At 38.1% G+C, this 24,835-nt stretch overlaps 1 protein-coding gene across 6 annotated transcripts in view; it reads right to left on the reverse strand.

Moving 5' to 3' along the window:
- FAM13C (family with sequence similarity 13 member C) overlaps positions 1-24,835 on the reverse strand; it is a 169,151-nt gene that overhangs the window by 53,219 nt on the left and 91,097 nt on the right. For all 6 annotated transcript variants that reach the window (XM_045039993.1, XM_011287384.4, XM_045039996.1 and 3 more), the window contains one exon: positions 6,462-6,546. In XM_045039993.1, coding sequence (XP_044895928.1) covers positions 6,462-6,546 — 85 coding nt within the window. The remainder of the gene's footprint in view (positions 1-6,461; positions 6,547-24,835) is intronic.

The raw sequence follows: 24,835 nt of genomic DNA on the forward strand, positions 1-24,835 counted from the left end.
CAGTACTAATGGCATTTCAACACCTTGAAAGTAGTTAGAATTATGAGAGTAGATAAAGACAAGGGTAAACATTATCAATTGGAAAAAAGGCAACATAAGCTCTGATGACAGCAAGAATTCCCAGGTTTTAAAAAATTATAGCTGACATTTATTGACCATTTACTAAGAGGGATGTGCTAAGTGCCTCATATGTATTATGCTACAATAGTTTCACAATAATCTAAGAAGTAAATACTATTCTTTTTTCCCATATTAAAGAAAAGGAAGCTGATGCATAGAGAGAACAAATCACTTGTCCAAGATCACCCAACCTGCTCATCAAGTTCTGCAAAGAATTATGTTTCCGAACAAGGTAGAGCCAATGAATATAATTTATTTGGGCTTTCAAGAAGTGCATGGCATGGTTTTTAAACGAGAAATTGTTTAAAAACAAAACCAAATGGTGATTGAGCTAAATGTTTTGCAGTGGATTACAAAATCCACTTAACAATATGCACCAAAGAACAGAGATGAATTAGTATATTTATGATGGAAATATCAGTACTAATCCTTGCAAATGGATCCTGGGTTAACCTTATTTTACATTTCAAAAATGACATAGAAGAGGTAGTAGCTTTGCGAGTCTGAATTTGCAGACGATATTGATATTTTTCAAAGAATAAAATGCTAAGCTACTACAAAAGCAGCTCGCAAAGCATGAGGAAGCTCAACAGTGACAGACGACCTTCAATGTGGGCCAGTAGGCAATGCAGCTGGAGAAAACTAATCCATGTACTCTTAATAATAAGTACTAAACTATTAGTTTGGTAGGGAATGGAATTTTGGGAGCTCTAATGGAATACAGTTCTATGACAAAAAGGCCAAGAAAAGAACATGCATCTCTAGGAAGAGTGTGGAAAACAATATAACAAGCATACTATTTTGTAATTAATAAAACACCCCCATGCCCATATTTTTTAGATATTAATTCATTTTTTGTTGAGATCATTGTAACTTCACATGTAGTTACAAGAAATAATAGAAGGATCCCTTGTCCATGTTGCCAATTTCCCCTAATGGTATCATATCTACAAATAAAATTCTATTTGACTCCATCTGGAATACATTATGCAGGTCAGGTAAATGCATATTAAGAAAGGTACAGGGTTCTAGAGATGGTTTAGATCATAGGACCTGAAATAAATATGTGAAGAGGGGTTATAACAGGTTATTCAACTATAAATCTAGGTCCCTTCAGGTGGACAAAACAAACTCAGGAGTGGATAAAGAAAATATGACTTTCATAACACATTAATAGAGTATATAGGTTGACTATGGGCTTAATTTCAAATTCTAGAATATTAGAACCATGGGGACTTAATATTTAGACTGGATAGCTAATAGTATAGTGTGAAGCACTAAACTATGGAGTCTGACTGGGAAACCCTCTCTTCCTCCCATTTCCTCCCAACCTCTACCACTCAGTAGCTGTGGGACCCTCAGTAAGTTACACTAACTCTCCAAGCTTATTTCCTCATCTTCCATCTGGGGATAATAATGGCACATACCTCATTCAGGACTGTGAACATAAAACAGGGAAACCCATGTAACAATGTCTGACACAAATGAAAATGTCATTGTTAGTGCTGTTAATAATACTGATGGTATGCATTTAAAAGCTTTTAAAAGGGTGTTTCTAAATCTTGGCACTATTGACATCTTGGACCAGATAATTCTTTATTGGGGTGGTGGGGTGGACATTGGGGGTTCCTTACATTGCAGGATGTTCAGAAGCATCCTTGGCCTCTACTCATTAAATGTGGCACTCACCTTCAAGCTGCGATACTGAAAATGTCCCTAGATAATGCCAAGTATCCCCAAGGTAGGGAGAGAGGAAGGTAGAGAGATGAAAAAAAAAAAATCAACCCTGACTGAAAACCACTACTTTAAAGAAACTGAAAAGATGAAGTACTACTTTCTACAGTGGTAGCCATTTCTTAATGTTAAAGCAACAGGTGGTACATACTGAAAACATAAAAAGGTTCAGGAAGGACTTAGAAATAATGCATATACATACACATTGACCCATAATAAACAAAGTTTCTAAAGAATATTTGGAATTCTGTGCACTTACAAGGTTGAAGTAATAGACCCCCTCTTACCAACTTTCAAACAGTGTCTGGACTACTGCCAGATAGGATGAAACACCAAGTTATGTAGATGCCCCACCTAGTGGGATACTTGAGATGTCCCCTTTTCCAGAAGGCCAACTATAAACTCCACCTGCAGCAAGAACGCATTGCATGGTACTCTCTAGAGAAGCTCTGGAGTACTGTGCTCTAGAAAGTGTTCCTAAATCTACTTGCTCCTCAGAATTACGAGGGGAAGATTTTCAAACATGGAGATTTTTCAGGCTTCAACCTACATTTAAATTTTTCCTTTTAAGATAGAGAGCTCAGACATCTGGAAGTGTAATAATCACTCCCAAGTAATTGGGAACTTCTGGTCAAGTGGACAGTGTCTTGAAATGTGAGAGAGAAGGCCAGGTCCTCTTTAACTCTGCCCCATCTTAACTTCAACATCAGGAAAAGACCTACAAACCATGAAGAATTCGTTATCGGAATAATTATAGCCTGTATTAGTTTTTTCTAATAATCAACATTAGGAACAAGGCTCTTACCCAAATTGTTAGATTGAAAATCAAGATTTTACAGTAAAAGAAATTAATTAGAAACTGCTGTGGCATTATTATTTCTAGTAATAAGTCTTTATCACTGGTGACAGCTTTTGCCACAAACTCCAAACCATTCAATCACCTGTGGTCACACAGAACAGGGGTTACTATGCTTAGTCATGAGGAACAAACAGTCCTTCTGCAAACTTAGAAAATGACAAGCAGTTGAAAAGAAATTTTCACTCCATTTTCTGTTCAACAACACCAGAATAGATCCCTACTAATGCAACAGAGGAAGCATTTGCTTCAACTGTAAAAGGCTATTGATGCAGTTCGGATTTTTGAGCCTAAGTGCTTTCGGGGTTTCCATATCAAATTAGGCAATTTGCAACCTACAAGTAGGGTGACTAGTTGTCACAGATTACCTAGGACTAAGAATTCCAAGCATGTGTGACTTTTAATGATAAAACTGGGACACATTCCTGGGCAAATTGGACATTCCATGACAATTGGTTACCCTATGTACAGTCTTGAAGTTATCTAGCAGGTGTCATTTTTTTCTAAGGGCCTCTACATCTACACCCCTCAAATCTGTCCCTGTCCCTTGCCCATGTCCCATCCCACCCTTTTCTAGCCTGAGGACTTGGGTGCTCAAGCACCTTCCTCCTCCTGAAGTAAATGACTGAGCCAACTGGTCACTGACCCTGAGTTGTAAGTCCATGTTGTCCATGAAACTGAGGTGAAGCAGAGTCAAAGAGAACCTGAGAGAACCTGGTCTTCTCTCTCATAATTCAAGACACTTAAATAATGGTTCCCACCATTTGGGAGTGTTTATGAAATATAAATATTACAAGACTTCTACCCCAGACTGTCTAAAGATAAGGACTAAGAATCCTTGCAGAAGCTTGCAAAGCTTCCTGGTAATTGTGATGTGCAGGAAGTCTCACAAACACTATTTAGAACACAGTGCTCCTCCAGGGGTACCATGAAATGTGTTTTTGCTGCAAGTGCAGTTCATAATTGCATTGCCAGAGTGGAGACACATTTCAGGTATTTTACTAGGTAGGACTGATCTTTGCAATACATAAACCCAAGTTAAAACCCAATACTTTGATCTCAAGATGTAGAGAGTATAATGCTTTGCTAAGATCATCATTTCAAATGCCTATTGAAAAAGTTTTACTTTACTGGTCAGGTCCTAATTGAGTCTAAAGAAAGCTTGAAACCTATTTGTGTCATACCAATTTATAGTGATAAGTGTTTGCTTTTAATAGTGAACTGGTAGCATATTATGTCCAGAAATTCCTGTAAAAATCACCCCTTTGGCTTTGTCTTTGTTATAGCAATTATTGATATCAAAAATAAGTAATTGAATATTTATATACATGTAAGGCTCAGGGCTAGATGTTAGACTTTGGGAAAGGACAAAATTTTAAATTACTATATTCCTTTATAGACTTATGGCCATTTGTACTATTATGTGATCACACTCTCAAAAGAGATTTATACACACATAAAAACTAGCTTCGAGATGTTCAAAGATCACTCTAGAAATCCCTTCACAGGGCCCAAGACTCTAAATGAGCAAACATTTCTTCCTTCTGAGTGACACATGGAATAGAAATATAGGACCTTCCTATAAACACTTATCTTGGAAGCCAATGAGACTAAACGATCCCATAAATTAATCTGTGAAAACCTAGTCTAAATGCTTGCCAATTTGGCAATATTCCTGCCAAATGATGAGACTTTTTAGGTCCCTAAAAAGATCTAGCAGGTGGTTTCCAGATTGTGTCAAAGGGTTATTGGAAAATTAGAGAAGAAAGGTGTCAAATAAATATTACAAGTTTCAATATAAGGGCTAGAGCTTCTTCACTTTCCCCGTATCAAGTTTCATGCAGTCATTTTAGCTAAATGAGACTCCTTATTCACAAAGACTACAAAGGTAAAAAACATCAAGATGGGTTTTATCTTAGAAAACTTGTGAGAAATATTGACTAGTACACACACAGTGAAAATGTCTCTTTTTCATAGACTCTCTTGGAAGGGCTCTGGAACATCTCAGATTCACCTACATTTTGGAAAATTCAGTACCCAACCCACAAGTCTCCTTTGTAAGGAACCTTCTGTCCATTTCTGCCATTTAACACTTAACATGAAATGTATTGATGGTTCCTTTGTATGGGCAATTCCTACATGAACTCAGTATGTATTTCCATTACACAAGGAGTGTTAATAAAGTTGTCCAAATCCTGTCCATCCAGGATGAGAAAATGCAAAACTACTCCTGATCTTTGGAGAATATAAAACAATACATGCACTTAAAAGTCATCATGTAAAATTAAAAATATATATATATATCCATATCCAACACGCAAATATTGTACAATTCTGCCAGATACTTGTGTAGCTACACAAAACATCAAATAACTCAAAAGTTAATTTATATCTGGCTTAAGATTTCTTTATGTGTTTTGTATGTGGTTTGTTGGGGTTGGTAGAAGAAGAAGAGTGTGTCTAATAATCTGACTGAAACCTCTAATTAGATCAACATTGGGCTCTGCCCATTTTACTTGCCTCCCATCCAAACACAATGGCCAACAGAACAAGGGTAGCTCACCAGACAATAATGACACCCAACTAGCCACCTGCATCCATGAGGAAATAATTTATCACTTACCAACAGGTTTGCACCTTGCCTCAGTGTCCTTACTGTGAAGTGTATTATTTCACAGGTTTGTTTAAAGATTTAATATAAAATATACAAAGTACTTAGAACAGTGCCTGGATCACAAAAGTCTTCAATAACAGTAGCTACCATTAATAGCTTTATTATTGGCCACTATTATTAATATGCTTAGTTGTTAATATTCTTAATGAATAAACACTGGAAGTTTTGCCTACTTAGACCATATGGATCTGTTTTAAACAGTAATGTTTTAAATGAACTATTAATAATCATACTGAAATACTCTACCTTCTTAAATCTCTTCCTTCAATTCTTGGAACTAAAGGGCATCTCATGAAGCAAGCTCACTTAAGCCAATTTTACCACCTATCTAGAAACCAGTTTACAAACCCCTGATCTATTTGTGTTACAAAAGATAAGCTGTGCTCTCATTTCTACTCATATAAATTAGTGTTTCTTTTCTATCTAAATCTTTCAGGGAGCATTAGTTTGCCTTCTGCTTACTAGTCAATCTACCATTCCTGGGATTAAAACCAGAGAAATTATCAGACAAATGAGAACCAATTTTGAGACTTTTCAACACAGACGTTAATGCTAAAAAAAAATTGAGACAAAAAAAGACAATATAGGATCAGAATGAGCTACACCACTCACCTCCACTTTCCTATGTTGATAAATCATCTTACAAGCAGGTAATAGAAGAAAGGAAGTAGTAATGTTAAAACTATCCCATCACTGAATACCTCAAAAATACCATGACAATCGACAGTACAGATTATCTACATGCAGTGATAGAAAATAAGCACACTACTTGTTTGTCACAGGAGGCCAATCAGGCATTCATTAGGACCAGGAGTAGTGGTGGATGTTTTTCACCTGACACCTATTTATGCATAGTCTGATGCTTGGCCCCCAGCTGGAGAGAATTCTCTGTATCAGAACACACCTTAATTCTTCCTGCACCGTCTCAGCTCCCCCACTGCAACTCAAGCTCCTCTTCAGCTTTTCTGTTGCACCAGGCATGGTTTCCCACAAGAGGCCAGGTTTAGGAGAAAGCAGCAAGAGCCTGAACTATCCTGATGGTACATGTGAGGACATTCCCCCACCTCAGCCTCTTACCTGCAACATCTGCGCCTTCTGCAAGCACACTCTGGGTCGACACTGGGTCTGGGTCCTTGAGTCCATGCACCTGAGCAGCTTCTTCCTGGTTTGTCAAAAATGCAGAGCACAGATCAGTTTCTAGGGCTTGGAGCTTCAGCAAGGAATTCTGCCAGCAAAAGCAGAACATCAGGCTAGCTAAGTAACTGCCTAATACACAACAGTAAGTCCGCAGTTCCTGCAGAACACCTTCCTCCAGCGCCTGGCAGGAGGAGGATCTCAACCACAGCTGCTTCAGGCAGAGCTGATTGGACCAGAATCAGGTACACATTATTCCACATGCAACCTCAGTTTCTGCCTCATTTCAATCCTAACGTATTTGGCTCTATATGACACACACGGGACTGGTGATTTCGTCAGCAAGAGACGCTGCACCAAGAGAACCAATCTGAGACGGTATCTGCTTCCCGGGTGCTTGAGGCTTTACGCTTTGCAAGTGTTTCATTCATTGTGCTGACATCAGGAGCAAGTGATATTAGGCCCCTCCCAGGCTACCATTCATAAAAGCCAGCATTCCTTAACCTCTGAACACTGCAGCAGACTGCAGTGCATAAAGAGTTACTGCTGCAGAGACTGCCTAGCATCTGGGAGGTGCTTCTGGGCTCCCTGATCTACATCTGTATGTGTGTGTGTGTGGGGGGGTGTATGCATGCATGTGTGTGTGTGTGTGTGTGTGTGTGTGTCTTCTGAAGTTGTTCCTCTCACATGGAATGGCTATCACTGCCTTTATCAGGAGCAGAGTGGGAGAAGCAAGGCAGAGGGCCCTGGTCACTGAGTGTGACCCAGCCACTGAGGGAGAAGCAATTTCTGAGCTCCCAGAACAACCCTACCCCACCCCCTTCATTTCCCATTTTAAATTTCTCTCATGGTTCTTAATAAGAATACAGTCATACAGACTGATGCATGTATCCTGCCATGATGCAGATGCCCAGCAAATTAATTCCCCTGACCAGGTGAAAGTGAGTCACGCCTGAGGCCTTGGCCAGGAGCCACTCCCCTGCAACAGGAAAGCTCTGCAGGCCTCAGCAGCTCCTCCACCCACAGAGCTCCTGGCAGGGGTGGCTACCTGCAGTGGAGCCAGTGATCCTGTGCCTACTATGACTCTTCCATACACACACACACTCTATTGACAGTCTACTCCCCATACACCTTCATACCCAACCATCACACCCTACTCCGTACACATACCCCCATTCCTATCCCACACATACCCTCACACCCTACCTCATATATACCTTCACCTCCTGTTCTCCACACCTTCATGTCCAACCCCCTACCTTCGCACTACTTTGCCCATACAATGTAACCCACAAATAACCCCATATAAACTCTCGTTCCTACCCTTCACACTCATCCCTTATATCCCCTACTACACACACACACACACACACACATGCACATGGAAGCACCCTACCTTACACCCTACATACACCCTCATACTCAACTCCCACTCTCACATCTATTCAGTACACACACACACCTACCCCCATATACACCCTTATACCTTACCTCACATAAGCACCTACCCCCAACATCTCCTCACACTGAACTCCTCCCCTTATACAATACCCACTCCCACACCCATACCCTCATCCATGCTGTTTATGTGAGCAAATATGAGCCCAAAGCAGTGTTTTCAAAGTTGTTCACTGCTAAGTGGGCTCCAGATACCTCCTGTGCTGTGCTCAGAGATGAAGGTACAAACCTCCTTTGTGCTCAGGGGTTGCTGATTGAGACCACACAGTTCAGATGAGACATCTACCTGAGACCAGATCACTTTTTTATTGCTCTCTCCTCCTTTCTGGGATGCTCTCCCAGAAGCTGAGTGTGGAAGTCAGAGCCTGAGGTTACTGACAGGAGGTATAGAGGAATAAGGACACCAAGTTTCTGAAAAGAATTCCAACCATCTGGGAAGCAAAAAGAATAATTCCAGGCAAGCTTCCTACTGAAGGACCTTGGAAATGAGCACAACCTTTAAAAAAGAGCAAAACTATTCTGAAGATTAAGAAATGACACCATGAGAATGTAAAGTGGTACAGCTGCTATAGAAAACAGAATAACATTTCCTCAAAAAATTAAAAAAGGACTACCATATGATCCAGCAATTCTGCGACTGTGTATATACCCTAAAAGGATTGAGAGCAGGGACTCAAACAGATATTTGTACACCTATATTCATAGCAATATTTACAATAGACAAGAGGTATATTATGGGATGAATTGTGTCTCCCCCAAATTTATATGTTGAAGACCTAACCCCAATGTAACTGTATTTGGAGATTTTAAGGGTAAAATGAGGTATAAGGGTGTAGTCCAAATTCAATATGATTGGTATAATTATAATTACAGAGAGAAAGAGACACCAGGGATGCACACACAGAGGAAAGGCCACGTGAGAAGGTGGCTATTTGCCAGCCAAGGAGAAAGGCTTCAGGAGAATCCAACTCTGCCAGCACCTTGACTTTCAGCCGCCAGAACTGTGATAAAATAAACGTTTGTTGTTTCAGCCACCCAGTCTTTTTTTTAATGGCAACTTTAACAGAGTATTGGCAGACTAATACAAGGTAGAACCAACCCAAGCGTCCATTGACAGATGAATTGATAAAATGTGATATACATACAATGGAGTATTATTTAGCCTTGAAAAGGAAGAAAATTCTGACACATGTTACAACAAACATGAAGCCTGATGACATTTTGCTAAGTGAAAAAAGACATTCACAAAAGGACAATATCTAGGGTAATAAAACTAATAGAAATAGAAAATGGTGGTTGCCAGGGGTTGGTGGTGAGGGAAAGGAGGTTAGGTTTAATGGGTACAAAATCTCAGTTAGGAAAGATGAATAAAGTTCTGGAGATGGATGGTGGTGATAGTTTCACAACAATGTGAGTGTACTTAATACCAATGAACTGTATGTTTGAAAATGGTTAAAGTGGTAAATGTTATATATATATATATATTACTACAATTTAAAAAGTAAAAGTGAAGAGAAAGAAAGAAAGAAGAAAGAAATAAAGGTAAGAGAAAGAAAGAAAGAAAGAAAGAAAGAAAGAAAGAAAGAAAGAAATTCCTCCCATCCATTTAGAGGGAGGATGTAGAACCAGCAGCTTCTTGCAGATTCCATGTTTTCTTGTATATTCTACAAAGCAGAGGAGGACATGTCAGCTCTACTACATCCTATTCATCTGACTTTGGGCAAGCATCTGGGCTATTCTAAACCTTGGTTTCTTCATCTGTAAAAAAAAGGCAATAATAACACTAACAATGACAGCTGTTGTAAGAATTAAATGGAAGAACACATGAAATGCACTTTGCACAGCAGCATATAGTAAACACTCAAGGACTGAACACTGGGTTTATTATGAATTATCTCTATACCCCAGAGGCTGCTGGGTAGAGCTCTTGTCATGTGCAAGGCCAAACTCTATACCAATTCTAAGTCCTTGACTCATAACTTCATCTCCCAGGGCCCGACTGTCTGCATCTGCCTATAAAGGTCCTGAGACTGGATGACTTCTAAGTTCCTTTCCAGCTTTATTTTTTAAATTTTTTTTAATGTTTATTTATTTTGGAGAGAGAGAGTGCATGTGAATGGGGAGAGACAGAGAGAGAGGGAAACACAGAATCTGAAGCAGGCTCCAGGCTGTGAGCTATCAGCACAGAGCCCAACATGGGGCTCGAACCCATGAACTGTGAAATCATGACCTGAGCCCAAGTCAGACACTTAACCAAGACTGAGCCACCCAGGTGCCCTCCTTTCCAACTTTAAATGAAAGGAAAACAAACATGCATATACTGAGGATGGTGCACAGAATGTCACAAAGTAGGTGCTTAGACAGTGTTTCTGGAACTGAATAAAGTGTAAATAGCAAAGAATTTCAATGCATAGGACTATCAGCTCACATTCACATTCAAAGGCTACTGAACTCCCACAGGGAGTGAGATATGATGCTGAGACCCAATTGTGGCTAGAAGTGGTAACTGGGTTGTCATCCATCTTCCTCTCCCACTTCCTCCCTTGTGCTCATACTGAAGCAAAATCAAGACTTGCTTGATTAAGTTTGCCAAAGGAGATCCATCTGCATGGCTGATTTATTCCTTTCTGAGAAACCAGATAAGTGTAAGATTAAAGGAATGGAGGAGAAAACAAGTGACAAATGAAACAGGAGAGAGAAGATGAAGGTCTCAAGGGACAAGTAGAAGGGGAAAAATAAGCTGCTATAACTGAGGATAAGAAAGCAGAATGGAAGAAACTCTGCAGACCAGCTGTCATCAACTGTATCCCTTCCCCACCCCCATACTGACCCTTTACCTGAAGATGACCTGCTGCTCCCCAATATAAGAACCGAAAGTGGGAACTTGGACACCATGTGTGGAACAGGTCCATAAAGGAATGCCTGTCCTGATGACTAGGAAACCCAGGACAGGAATGAGAGTGGGGACTTTACCTGTGAACAATCTATGCCACTGTCACATGTCCTTCCAGTGGGCAACAGAAGACATCTGGCCAGCCATCAGGGCTGAGTCCCACAGAGCCACCCTTGAGAAGGCCCATGGACAACTAAAACTGCACAAACAAGGGTCATACTTCTACATAAATGTCACACCACACATGCAGCTCCTAAGCTCTAGCAGCTTTAAATGCACAGAGAGATGCACTAGGCTCTGGTGAGACTGATATCAGACCCTTCCTAATGAGGCTTCCTCTCTACTGGGGAGACAGCCATAAAACAAGGAAACAAATCAAACAATAATGTCAGTTTCTACTGTCATAGGGTGATGGAGGAAAGAAACCATAAGCCCAAGGAAAGAGTAAATACCTATTTCACTCTGATTATCCTTGACTTTGTGATCTTTAATGTAGGAACATGCTTTTGCCTTACAGAAAAATTAAGGGCAGTAAATCCCCGGTGTCTTTGTGCTACCTCAATGAAACCCTTCTCTCACTAGGACCCCCACCCTCTGTGAAGCTGCCCCCAGCCCATCCCTCAGGGGTGGGCTGCTAGCACTTTTCCATATTTATATTCCAAGTCTGCATGAATGGGTCTCTAGGATCTGCAGGAAAATTGAACAAAGGCTGATGGATCCTCTAAAGAAAAATGACTACCTCTCTTTTCCACCTCTTGCATCTGGGTATGAAAAAAAACAAAGACAAGTCAGTGAAACCTAGGTGTGGCTTTCTAAAAGCTAATTTCTCTCTTTTACATAATGGAAAACATGCTACTTGTTTTAGAAAATACTATACTCACTTTTCTCTCCTATGCAATTACCAAATCTGTCTTTAGTTTGGTTGGAATGGAGAACACCCACACAGGATGGATAGTTAAATACTATTTTAAGGTGCCTTTGTCTGCAATTCACCAGTGGCAGAGTAGGGACAGCTTACTTTTAATTTCTGTGAAGAGATTTAGTTGTCCTCTCACATCCCTTTATCTAAGAACTGTATACAGATTCTCTATAGTGATGGGAAGATCAAACTGGAAATTTGCTAAAAGTTGGGGATACAACTGGGTCTCTGAACATCCTCAGTTCTACTTACCACTATTCTTCCATGATTTTAATGTTTTCCATGCATATTTCCTCCATTACCCACCTCCCTAACACACACACATACACACATAGGCACACACACAGTATCCCCTCTTTGCATTTGCTTCCTGACCCCACCTCCCCAGGCCTGATTTAGCTATAGTTGCTTCACAGTCAAATTTCTATAAATTTCTTGAGCCATTTTTGATTACCTTACCTAAGTAGAGCCCCTCAATTTCTCTGTTAGCATCTCATTTATTTTCTTTCTAACACTTGATATAATATGTAAATTCATTCATTTCCTTACTTGTTTATTGGCTCTTTCTAGCTCCAAATGGGCTGGCAATATGCTTCCATTTTTCACTACCATACCTAGCACAATGAGTATCACAGGAGCCAACCAATAAAAACACTGCCATTGCATATTAATTTTGATTTCTGGACTCTTTAGGCCTTTCTGAGTACCAATTTCAAGCTGCCCTGTTGCCCTGGTCCAGAAAATTTAAAATCATTACAAATCACTAGGGAATTTACTGAAGATGTGCATTCACTCAGGGACTACCCCAGAGATTCAGATTCTGTGGTCCAGGACAGGGTCATTTAGATACCGGAGGTCTAAGATCTATACTTTAAAGATATAGTTCCTATTCCCTCGGGATTTGGCTCACTCTAAATGCTGTCTTACTTGCCTGAGTCCCTGTCCTTGGGACAATAGCTTTTCCATGACTCCTTGCCCTCTGACACCCTCATTATTCTCCTGCCCTGGACTCCCCTTGATGGCTGCTGCTCTGCCGCCCTCCCCCCACCTCCACACACATACCAAGCCACATAAAGTATGAAGTGCTCAGAAGCAAGGCAATGTTGCCTCCTGAATTGTTGTTGCGGATCTCTGAATGTTCCTGCCAAAGAAGTGGGACTTCCCCCAATAGTAATGTCTATAAGAAAATGCCAAATTGACGCTGCCCCTAGAAAGACTGGGCTTTTGGCTAATTTCTTTGGGGCCTGTGTTGCTTATATCCCAGCACGTTTTTCAGCCAGGTCTAAATGAAGGATGACACAACTCAGCTCAGCCTCCCTCTGCTCCAGATGATCAGCTATCACCCCCACAATCCCCTATGGTGAAATTCAATGCAAGGGAACAAACTATTCACTTCTAGGGGCCCTTTGTTGACAGGAGGATCTAGGTCATAGTCTGATGTTACCAGGATTTCTTTTTAAACAAGGACAACATCACCACAACACACAATAACCCAAACCAAATTTCCTTTTAGATGGATGATTTCAACCCGGGAAGGGGGAGTCCTGTACTTCATTTCATCTCGTTGTGATGTCCTTGCTATGTTCACCTTGGTGAATAAATATGAAAATGAGATGTTTGGAAGAGAATAATACAGTTTTATGAACTCATTTTAATTCAGGACTCTGAGCTTTTCTAGATGATAAGACATTGATTTTCTAAAACTACAATGTGTCTCATTTTCAATTTATAGTGTGGATTTCAATACTTTGTCTTTGGAGCTATTAAGGTCCTATTAAAAGGACAAGTATGAAAGTGAATAGCTACCTCCCCCCCCCAAAAAAAATTCATACTTTCCAAAACATCAGTTATAACCCAAGGGCTGAAGTCCACAAGTGTAGTCTGTGTTGTAACCCATACATTAGTTCTTATTGGTATTTCTGTTCTAATTTCTTTTAGCTCTGAAAAATATTCTGTTTAAAAAATAAACTCAGTAAGATAGGATGATCTACAACGAAAATGCAAGAAAATCCGGAACTCCTCTACTCCTGTGGATGTACCAAATTTATATGGGTACATATGTAATGATCTTCTCTGAAAAAAAAAACCCTGAAAACTAGCTGAACAGCTATTATGCAACAAAGAATAAAAGGGCTACATTGAGAAGGATAGGAGAAGCAGACACACAATCTTGCCAAAAACCCCACCCCCAGCATGGTGATCCACAATCAGGAGGAATCTCACAAATACAAAGCCCCCTGAGAAGTGAGGGGAGGGTTTCATGCCCTACATCTGGCATCCCATCCCTGGAACCTACAGTGGATATACAAACCCCCAAAACATCTGACGTTGAAAAACAGTGGGACTCATGTCCATAAAACCCAGGGGACTGCACAGAACTGAGATACTTGAGGCCTTATATGCAGACTAACTAACCCTGAGGACTAGAGCAGAAGCAGCAGTTTGAAAAGTGCCTAAACTACATGTAAAGAAGATTCATTTGCTAATCTTTTTTTTAAAATATAATCTATTGTCAAATTGGCTAACATACAGTGTATAAAGTGTGCTCTTGGTTTTTGGGGTAGATTCCCGTGGTTCATCGCTTACATACAACATTCAGTGCTCATCCCAGTAAGTGCCCTCCTCAATGCCCATCACCCATTTTCCCCTTTCCCCCACACCCCCATCAACCCTCAGATTGTTCTCTGTATTTAAGGCTAATCTTAAACCATCTGCTGAAGGTGCAGGAGTCTATTAGGACTCTGTGGGGAAAGAGGCACTGGCAGGTGCCACTTTTGTACTCTTCCTCTAACTTGATAGTGCAAGCATGTGTGCCCCAGCCCTGAATTTTCCCACTGCTTTGCCAAAGTTGGCAGGTGAACCCTTGCCCTGCAGTCTCCCACTGTCCTGGTATGGTCTGCCAGCACACTCCAGCCCCATGTTCTCCCATTGCCTTACTAAGGCCAGTGGGCATGCACAGTCCATATACGGAACACTTGATAACCTCACTCTTCTGGATAAGTAGGATTATATTCCTGAGTTCCATAGGACTATGACAATTGGAAATGTTTCTTGACAGACTACTACCACCCCAGACTGAAAGACACCCCCAGTCTTTCTGCTAAAAAGGCATATTTACTTATTCTGGACCTTCAGCATGAGGGATAGACTTCAGGTTTGCCAGACATCTAGGGGCTATGGAAGTGTTCTCAAGGAACCTAAGTGGGAACACCATCATTGTGTTCTCCTTTGACCTCACTACCACACAAGCTGGTACCTCCCAGAAAAGAATACACTCATCTGAAGTTCTGATTTTTGCAACCATCATTCAGGGGACACCTCCAGATGACCTGTCTGGAAACTATAATTGCAGTCCTTCATGAGTATATATATTTGCAAACTATAAAAGTTGCTGCCTGAGGATCTGGCTTCCAATCACCTGAAACTAGGTGTTGACTGAGATTTCTCCCTTTGGGACACTTACATGCCTTGGCACACTCTCAAAAAGTGGGACCTACCAAGAATAAATGAGGCTGCTTAGACAATCACAAAAGTTCTAGAGACAACCAAGGACTAGGGCAAGGTTGAAAGATAAGGTTCATCTCCTACATGAGGCCACTCCTTCGAGATTCGGAGAGATAGCTGTTTACCCTAATACATAGAAACAGACACAGAGAGTCAATCAAAATAGAAAAACAGAGAACCATGTTCCAAATAAAAGAACTAACTAAAACCTCAGGAAAAAAACAATAAAATGTAGATAAGTAAGCTACATTACAAAAATTCAAAGTAATGATCACAAAGATGCTCACCAAACTTGGGAGAAGAATAGATGAACCCAGTGAGAACTTCAACCTCTAAAGAGATAAAGAATATAAGCAAGTACCAAACAGAAGTCACAGACCTGAGGAATATAAGAGAAATGAAAAGCACACTGGAGGGAATAAACAGCAGATTAGAGGATAAAGAAAACTGATTAGTGATGTGATAGACAGGGTAGTAGCAATCACTCAAACTGAAGAGCACAGAAAGAAAAAAGATTTTAAAGAAATGAGGATAGCTTAAGGGACCTCTGGGACAACACCAAGGGTACTAAAGTTATCATTATGGGGATTACAGAATGAAAAGAGAGACAGAGAGAGACAGAGAGAGAGAGGGGCAGAAAACTTATCTGAAAAAATAACCGCTGAAAATTTCCCCAGCCTGGGGAAAGTAACAGACATCAAGGTAAAAGAAGCACAGAGAGTTCCAAAAAATGTGAACCCAAAGAAATCCACACCAAACTCATTAAAATTAAAATGCCAAAAATTAAAAATAATGAGAATCTTAAAAGCAGCAAGACAAAGCAAGTTGTTAAATATAAGGGAATCCACCCCCCAAAAAGGTTTTCAGCTGATTTTTCATCAGAAGGTTTTCAGGCCAAAAGGGAATGGCACAATGTATTCAAAGTGCTGAAAAAAAAACTTACAACCAAGGACACTCTATATGACATGGTTATCATTCAGAATTGAAGGGAAAATAAAGAGCAAAAAGGAGTTCATCACCACTGAACTGTCTTTATAAGAAATATTAAAGGGACTTCCTTAAGCAGAAAAGAAAAGGCCATAACTAGAAATAAGAAAATATTTGAAAGAGAAAATCTGAATGGTAAAGGAAAACATACAGAAATGGTAAAGGCAAGTGGATCAGCCACTTGTAAAGCTAGTATGAGGGTTACAAGACAAAAGCAGTAAAATCAATTAAATCTACAATAATTATATAAAGGATACACTAAATAAAAATATGTAAAATATGACATCAAAAACATACAATGTGTTGGGGGAGAAGTAAAAATGTAGCCCTATCAGAATGCATTTGAACCTAAACAACCACCAACTAAAATAGACTGCTATATACGTAAGTGGTTATATATGAAACTTATGGTAACCACAAACCAAAAACCTATACTACATACATAAAAAATAAAAAGAAGGGAATCCAAACATAACACTAAAGAAAGTCTTCAAATCACTAGCAAATAAAGAGAAAAGAACAAAGAAGAGCTACAAAAACAAGCAGAAAACAATTAGCAAAATGGCAATAAATATATTCTTAACAATAACTCATTTATATGTAAATTGGCTAAATGTTCCAATCAAAAGACATAGGATAGCTGAATGGAAGATGGAAGGGGGAAAAGAAAACAAAAAACAATACCCATCTATGTGCTGCCTACAAGCCACTCACTTTAGATCTAAAGATCTAAATAGACTGAACATGAATGGATAGAAATATGTTCCATGCGAATGTAAACAAACAAACAAAAAGCTAGGGTGACAATATTTATGTTAGACAAAATAGACTTTAAAACAAAGTTTGTAACAAGAGACAGAGAAGAAGATTACATAATGATAAAGAGATTAATAATAAAAGATACAATATTGTACATATTTATACACCCAACATAGGAGTACCTAAATATATATGGCAAATATTAACAAATGCAATGGGAAAAATTGACAATAATACAATAATAGTAGGGAACTTTAACAACCCACTTACATTAATGGATAAATCATCCAGACAGGAAATCAATAAGGAAACATTGACACTGAACAACACATTAGACTGAATGGGCATAACAGATATATACAAAGCATTTCTCCAAAAACAAAAGAATATGTTGTCTTCTTGGATGTACATGGAACATTCTCAAAGACAGATAACGTTAGCCCCAAAATAAGTCTCAATAAGTTTAAGAAGGCTGAAATCACATTAACCAACTTTTCTGACCACAGCACTATGAAACTAGAAATCAACTACAAGAAGAAAACTGGAAAAGCACAAACTTGTAAAGACTAAATATGTTACAAGACAGCCAATGGGGTCAATGAAAAAAATCAAAGAGGAAAGCAAAAACACCTTGAGACATATGAAAATGAAAACACAATGCTCAAAAATATGGGATGCATCAAAAGTAGGTCTAAGAGGGAAGTTTATAGTGATACAGGCCCATCTCAAGAAATAACAACAAATTTGGGGACTCAAATAAACTAATCTTACACCTAGAGCAACTAGAAAAAAAAGAGCAAAGCCTTACATTAGTAGGAGGAAAGAAATAATAATAAAAATCAGGTCATAAATAAACAGGGATGAAAAAATCAATAGAAAATATTAATAAAATTAAGAGCTGTGATGAAGATGGTGAAGTAGGAAGATACTAAAGTTACCTCATCCCACAGACCCACTGAGATAAAAGCTGCACCTATGAAACTAACTCTTAAAATGACCCTAAGACCGGCAGAACAGATATTCCACAGTTAATTATAGAGAGAAATTCACATTGAAAAGGGTAGGAGGGCAGAGACATGGTTGGAAACCCCTGGTGAGACTAACCACAAATAAGAGAGACATAACAAGTATGGAGAAGTGAGAGAAGCAGACTCCACACCAAGTGCCCTGGCACAGGGGACCCACACTGGGAAGACAAGTCCCCATAACATCTGGCTTTGAAAAACAGTGGGCCTTAACTTTTATAGTTTTAAAAATAGTAGGCTTACCTCTAGGAGAGTCAGGAATGGGAAGAAATGGCATAAGAGCCAGCACAATGAATAATTCAAGCCCAAGATACAGTACAGAAATATCAGTTTGAAGAGCACCTGGGGTATATGTGAAGGAGATTTATTGACAGATCTTAGCACATGTGATGGAGGGACAGGGAACTTCAGAAAGTTTGTTAGGGAATATAAGTGCTGGTGGGCACTACTTATTTTACAGTTCCCCAGCCTAGATAGCCAGATGCTTGCAGGAGCCAGTTCTAACATTCTCTAGCTACCTTTCTAGCAAAGCATACCCAACTCCAGAATTCCCCTGTGGACACACCCAACACAACCTTCCTGCCTCAGCAGGCATCCCTCCTAAGCAGCTTCTGCTCCACTGAACCCTGCAGGTAGCCCTGGCAGAGGGGACCACCATCACTCCAAACTTCCTCCTGCCCTAGGGAATGAAGGAGATAACCTCACACACTAGTATGCCCACATTTGCAGCAGCCCAATCTCTTAATGAGAACCTCTCACTTGGTCCAGCAGGGAACAAGTGCTGCCCTTCCTTGTACCCACAACTGTGGCAGAGAAGCCAATTGTAGACAGCTGAGATGACTGCTGGCCCTATCCACCAACAAGACTGCAGTAGCCTCATACAGGCTTCTCAACAGTGTGGGAACCAAATCCTGCCCAGTGTATCCACAGCAAGTAAAGTGGGTAATTGCAGCCAGATGGGCTGAAGGTAATCAGGGCTCAGCCACAACAGGAGGGGATATACAGCTCATGTAGGGCCTAGTTCTGGCTACCAGGGGGGATTTCACGACAGGTCAAAAGACCTCTTCTGTATAAAGCCACAACTTTCAAGACCAGGAGACATAGCTGACCTACCCAAAGCATAGAAACACAGAGAGTTAGACAAAATGAAGAGACAGAGGAATATGTCCCAAGTCAATGAACAAGACAAAACCACAGTAAATGAGGTAAATGAAATGGAGATAAGCAATATGCCTGATAAAGAATTCCAAGTAATGGTCATAAAGATACTCACTACAGTTGAGTAAGAGTGGGTGAACTCAGTGAGACCTTCAACAAAGAGAGAGAATATAAAAAAGAACCAGTCAGAACTGAAGAATTTAGTAACTAAAATAAAATATATACCAAAGGGAATCAACAGCAGATTAGAGGTTGCAGAATGAACCAGTGATCTAGAATACAGGGTAATGGAAAGCAATCAAAGTGAATAGCAAAAAGAAATAACATCAGTGACATCATTGAGCATTTAGCATAATAGGAATCCCAGAAAAGGCAGACAGAAGACTTATTTGAAGAAATAGTAGGTAAAATTTTCCCTAATCTGGAAAATGAAACAGACAACAGGTCCAGGAAGTACAGAGAACCCATATCAAAATGAGCCCAAAGAGGTCCCACCATGACACATGATAATTAAAATGGCTAAAAGTATTAGTAGAGAATTTAAAGAGCAGAAAGACAAAGGAGACATTTATATACAAGGGAAACCCCATAAGGCTATCAACTGATTTTTCAGGAGAAACTGTAAGCCAGAAGGGAGCAGCATGATATATTCAAAGTGCTGAAAGGAAAGTACCTAAAACTAAGAATGCTGTACCCAGCAAGATTATCATTCCCAATAGAAGGAGATATAAAGAGTTTCCCAGACAAAGATTGGAGTGCATTACCACTAAATCATCATTACAAGAAATATTAAAGGAAATTCTTTAAGTGGAAAGAAAAAGGCCATCACTAGAGGAAAACTATAAAAGGAAAAAAAATTTACGAGTAGAAGCAAGCATATAGTAAAGGTAGTAGATTAGTCATTTACAAAGCCAGTATGGAGGTTAAAACATAAAAGTAGTAAAACAATAATATCTACAAAAAATAGTTCAAGAATACAAAAAATAAAGATATGTAAAATATTATATCATATACATAAAAGGCAGAAGGAAGAGTAAAAATTTAGTGCTTTTAAAAAGCATTCAAACTTATGCAACCATCAAATTAATATATGTGCTGTACACATAAGATGTTGTATAAAAACCCAGTGGTAACCACAAATCAAAAACCTATAATAGATACACAAAAGAAATAAGGAATCCAAACATAACAGTAAAAGAAGCCAACAAACCACAAGGGGAGAGAGCAAAGAAGAACTGGAAAACAATGAACAAGATGGCAATAAGTATATATACCTACGAATAATTACTTTAAATGTGAATGGACTAAATGCTCCAATCAAAAGACATAGGGTGACTGTATAGATAAAAATAATAAAATAAATAAATAAATAAATAAATAAATAAATAAATAAATAAATAAAACAAGATCCATCTATATGCTTCCTACAAGAGACTCACTTGAGACCTAAAGACACATGAAGACTGAAAGTGAAAGGTTGGAAAAAATATATCATGCAAATGAAGCAAAAACAAATGTCAAGTAGCAATACTTCTATTAGACAAAATAAGTGTTAAAACAAAGACTATAGCAAGAGACAAAGAAGGGCACTGCATAATGATAAAATGATTAATCAAACAAGAGGATATAAATATATATGCACCCAATATAGAAGCACCTAAATACATAAAGCAAATATTAACAGACAGAAAGGAAGAAATAGACAGGAATACAATGATAATAGGGAACTTTAACATTCCACTTACATCAGCGGATAAAACAAGTAAACAGTGACTTTGAACAACATATTACACCGGATGAACCTAACAGATATATGCAAAACATTCCACCAAAAAGTAGGAGAATACACATTGCTTTCAAGTGCACATGGAATATTCTCCAGGATAGATAACATGTTAGGCCACAAACCAAAAAGTCTCAGTAAATTTAAGAAGACTGAAATCATATCATGCATCATTCCATTCATAATGGTATACAATTGGAAATCCATTTCAAGAAAAAATGTGGAAAAACCACAATACATGGAGGCTAAACAACATGCTACTAAACAACTATTGGATCAACCAAGAAATCAAATAGGAAATCAAAATCTATATGAAGAAAAATAAAAATGAAAACAATAGTTCAAAATCTTTGGAACACAGCAAAAGCAGTTCTAAGAGGGAAGAGTATAGGAATATAACCTACCTCAAAAAAACAAAAAAAACCTCAAAAAAATGAATTAACCTTATACCTAAAAGAACTAGAAAAATAAAAACAAAGCTAAAAGCAGGTAGAAGGAAATAATAAAGATTACTGCCGAAATAAATGAAATAGTGGCAAAAAAATAGAAAAGATCAAATATACCAAGAACTGGTTTTTGAAAAGATAAACAAAATTCATAAACTATTAGCCAAACCCATTGAGAGAAGGAGCAATAGGACTCAAATACATAAAATCAGAAATGAAGCAAAAATAACAACTGATGCTGCAGCAACACAAAGGATTATAAACGTACTTTGGTATTTGTAAATCTATCAGTGTGATACATCACATTAACAAGATAAAGAATAAAAACCATATGATCACCTTAATAGACACAGAAAAAGCATTTGACAAAATACAATATCCATTCATGATAAAAACTCCACAAAGTGAGTTTAGAAGAAAATACCTCAATACAATAAAGGCCCTATTTTTAGAAATCACAGCTAACATCATACTCAGTGATGAAAAACTGAAAGCTTTGCCTCTAATATTAGGAAAAAGACAAGAATGTCCATGGTTACCTATCAGTTTTATTCAACAACATACTTAAAATTCTAGTCACAGCAATTAGACAAGGAAAAGAAATAAAAAGCATCTAAATCAGTAAGGAAAATTATCACTATTTACAGATCACATAATACTGCATATATACAGAATACTCCACCAAAAACTTTTAGAACTGATAAATTAATTCAGCAAAATTGTAGGATACAAGATTAATATACAGATATCTGTTGCATTTCCATACACTGATAACAAAGTAGCAAAAAGGAAAATAAAGAAAACAATTCCATCACAACTGCACAATAAAGAATAAAGTACCTAGAAATAAATTGAACCAAGGAAGTGAAAAATCTATACCCAGAAAACTTATAAGACACTGATGAGAGAATCTGAAGATGGCACAAACAAATGAAAAGATATACCAAGCTCATGGATTGGAAGAAATAATATCATTAAAATGCCCATACTACCCAAAGCAATCTACAGATTCATTGCAATCCCTATCAAAATTCCAATGGCATTTTTCACAGAACTGGAAAAAAATTATCCTAAAATTTGTATGTAACCATAAAAGACATCAAATAATGAATGCAATCTTGAGAAAGAACATGGCTGGAGGTATCACAATACAAAATATCAAGGTATACTACAAAGTTATAGTAATCAAAATGGTATGGTACTAGCACAAAAATAGACACATAGATCAAAGAAACAGGATAGAGAGCAAAACAAAACAAAATAAAACAAAAAAAACCCCCACACCTATATTGTCAATTATTTTAAAACAAAGGATTAAATATATAATGGGGGGAAAGACAGTCTTTTCAATAAATGGTATTGGAAAAAGTTGGGCAGCTACATGCAAAAGAATGAAAATTGACTGCTTTCATATACCATACACAAAAATAAACTGAAAATGGATTAAAAGTTCTTTGTGAGACCTGAAACCATACAATACCTACAGAAAATCTGAATAGATTACTAGTAATGAAATTAAATCAGTAATCAAAAAACTTCCAAAAAGCAATAGTAACTTATTAGACATCAGCCTTAGCAACATATTATGGATATGTTTTCTCATGATAGGGAAAAACACAAAAATAAACTATTGTGACTATACCAAAATAAAAAGATTTTGCACAGCAAATAAAACAATCAATGAACAAAAAGGCAACCTAGTGAATGGGGAGAAGATATTTGCAAATGATATATCTAATATATATATCCAAAATATATAACAAACTTACACAACTCAACACCAAAAAACCAAATAATCCAATTAAAAATACGTAAAGGATCTTAATAGACATTTTTCTGAAGACATACAGATGACCAACAGACACATGAAAAGATGATTGACATCACTAATAATCAGAGAAATGCAAATCAAAACCACAATTAGTATGGCTAGTGTCACAAGAAATGTGTTGACAATGATACAGAGAAAGAGGAGCCCTCCTGCACTGCAATGAAAGCAAAAATAAACAAGTAGATTATATCTAACTGAAACACTTCTGCAGAGCAGAGGAAACCAACAAAGCCAGCATTACCTTGATATCAAAGCCAGAAAAAGACACTACAAAAAGAGAAAACTATATGCCAGTATCTCTGGTGAACATAAAAAGGCAACTTACCGAATGGGAGAAAATATTTGCAAATAAAATCTGATAAGGGGTTAATATCTAAAATATATAAAGAACTTATAAAACTCAATTGCAAAAAAAAAAAATCTAATTGAAAAATGAGCAGAAGATCTGAATAGACTTTTTTTTTCCAGATAAGACATACTGATGGCTAATAGACATATGAAAACATGGTGAACATCACTAATCATCAGGGAAATGCAAATCAAAACCACAATAAGATATCACCTCACCCCATTAGAATACCTGTTATCAAAAAGACAAGAACTAACGTTTGGTGAGGATGTGGAGAAAAGGGAACCATCATGCACTGTTGGTGAGAATGTGAATTCACTATGGAAATGATAAGCAGGTTCCTCAAAAAATTAAAGACAGAAATACCATATGATCCAGAAATTCCACTTCCGGGTATTCCCTCAAAGATAATGAAAACACAATTCAAAAAGATATGTGCACCTCCTATATTCATTGCAGGATTAATTTATAGCTGAAGTGTGAAAACAATCTAAGTTTCTATCAATAAGTGAAAGGATAAAGGAGATATGGTTATGTGTATAGACCAAATATGGAATACTACTCAGACATAAAAAAGAATAAAATCTTGAGAATTAAGAATACACTTATCTATCTATCATCTATCTATCTATCTATCTATCTATCTATCATCTATTTAATATTAATCTATTTAATTGTCAAATTGGCTTCCATACAACACCCAGTGCTCATCCCAACAAGTGCCGTCCTCAATGCTCATCACCCACTTTCCCCTTTCCCCCACCCCGCATCAACCCTCAGTTTGTTCTCTGTATTTGCCTCCCTCCCTCTCTGTAACTTTTTATTCCCCCTTCCATTCCCCCATGGTTTTCTGTTAAGTTTCTCAAGATCCACATATGAATGAAAACATATGATACATCTGTCTTTCTCTCAGTGATTTATTTCACTTAGCACAAGTGAACCCTCCAGTCCCATCCACGTTGCTGCAAATGGCAGGATTTCATTCTTTCTCATTGCCAAGTAGTATTCCATTGTATATATAAACCACTTCTTCTTTACCCATTCACTGCTAGGAATTTACCCAAGGGATATAGGAGTGATGATGCATAGGGGCACATGTACCCTAATGTTTACAGCAGCACTCTCAACAATAGTAAAATTATCAAAAGAGCCTACATATCCATCAGGAATACACTTATCTTGATGAGTTCTGAGTAATACATGAA

Source organism: Felis catus, chromosome D2 (genome assembly GCF_018350175.1).
Source record: "Felis catus isolate Fca126 chromosome D2, F.catus_Fca126_mat1.0, whole genome shotgun sequence".
NCBI classification, from domain to species: Eukaryota; Metazoa; Chordata; class Mammalia; order Carnivora; family Felidae; genus Felis; species Felis catus.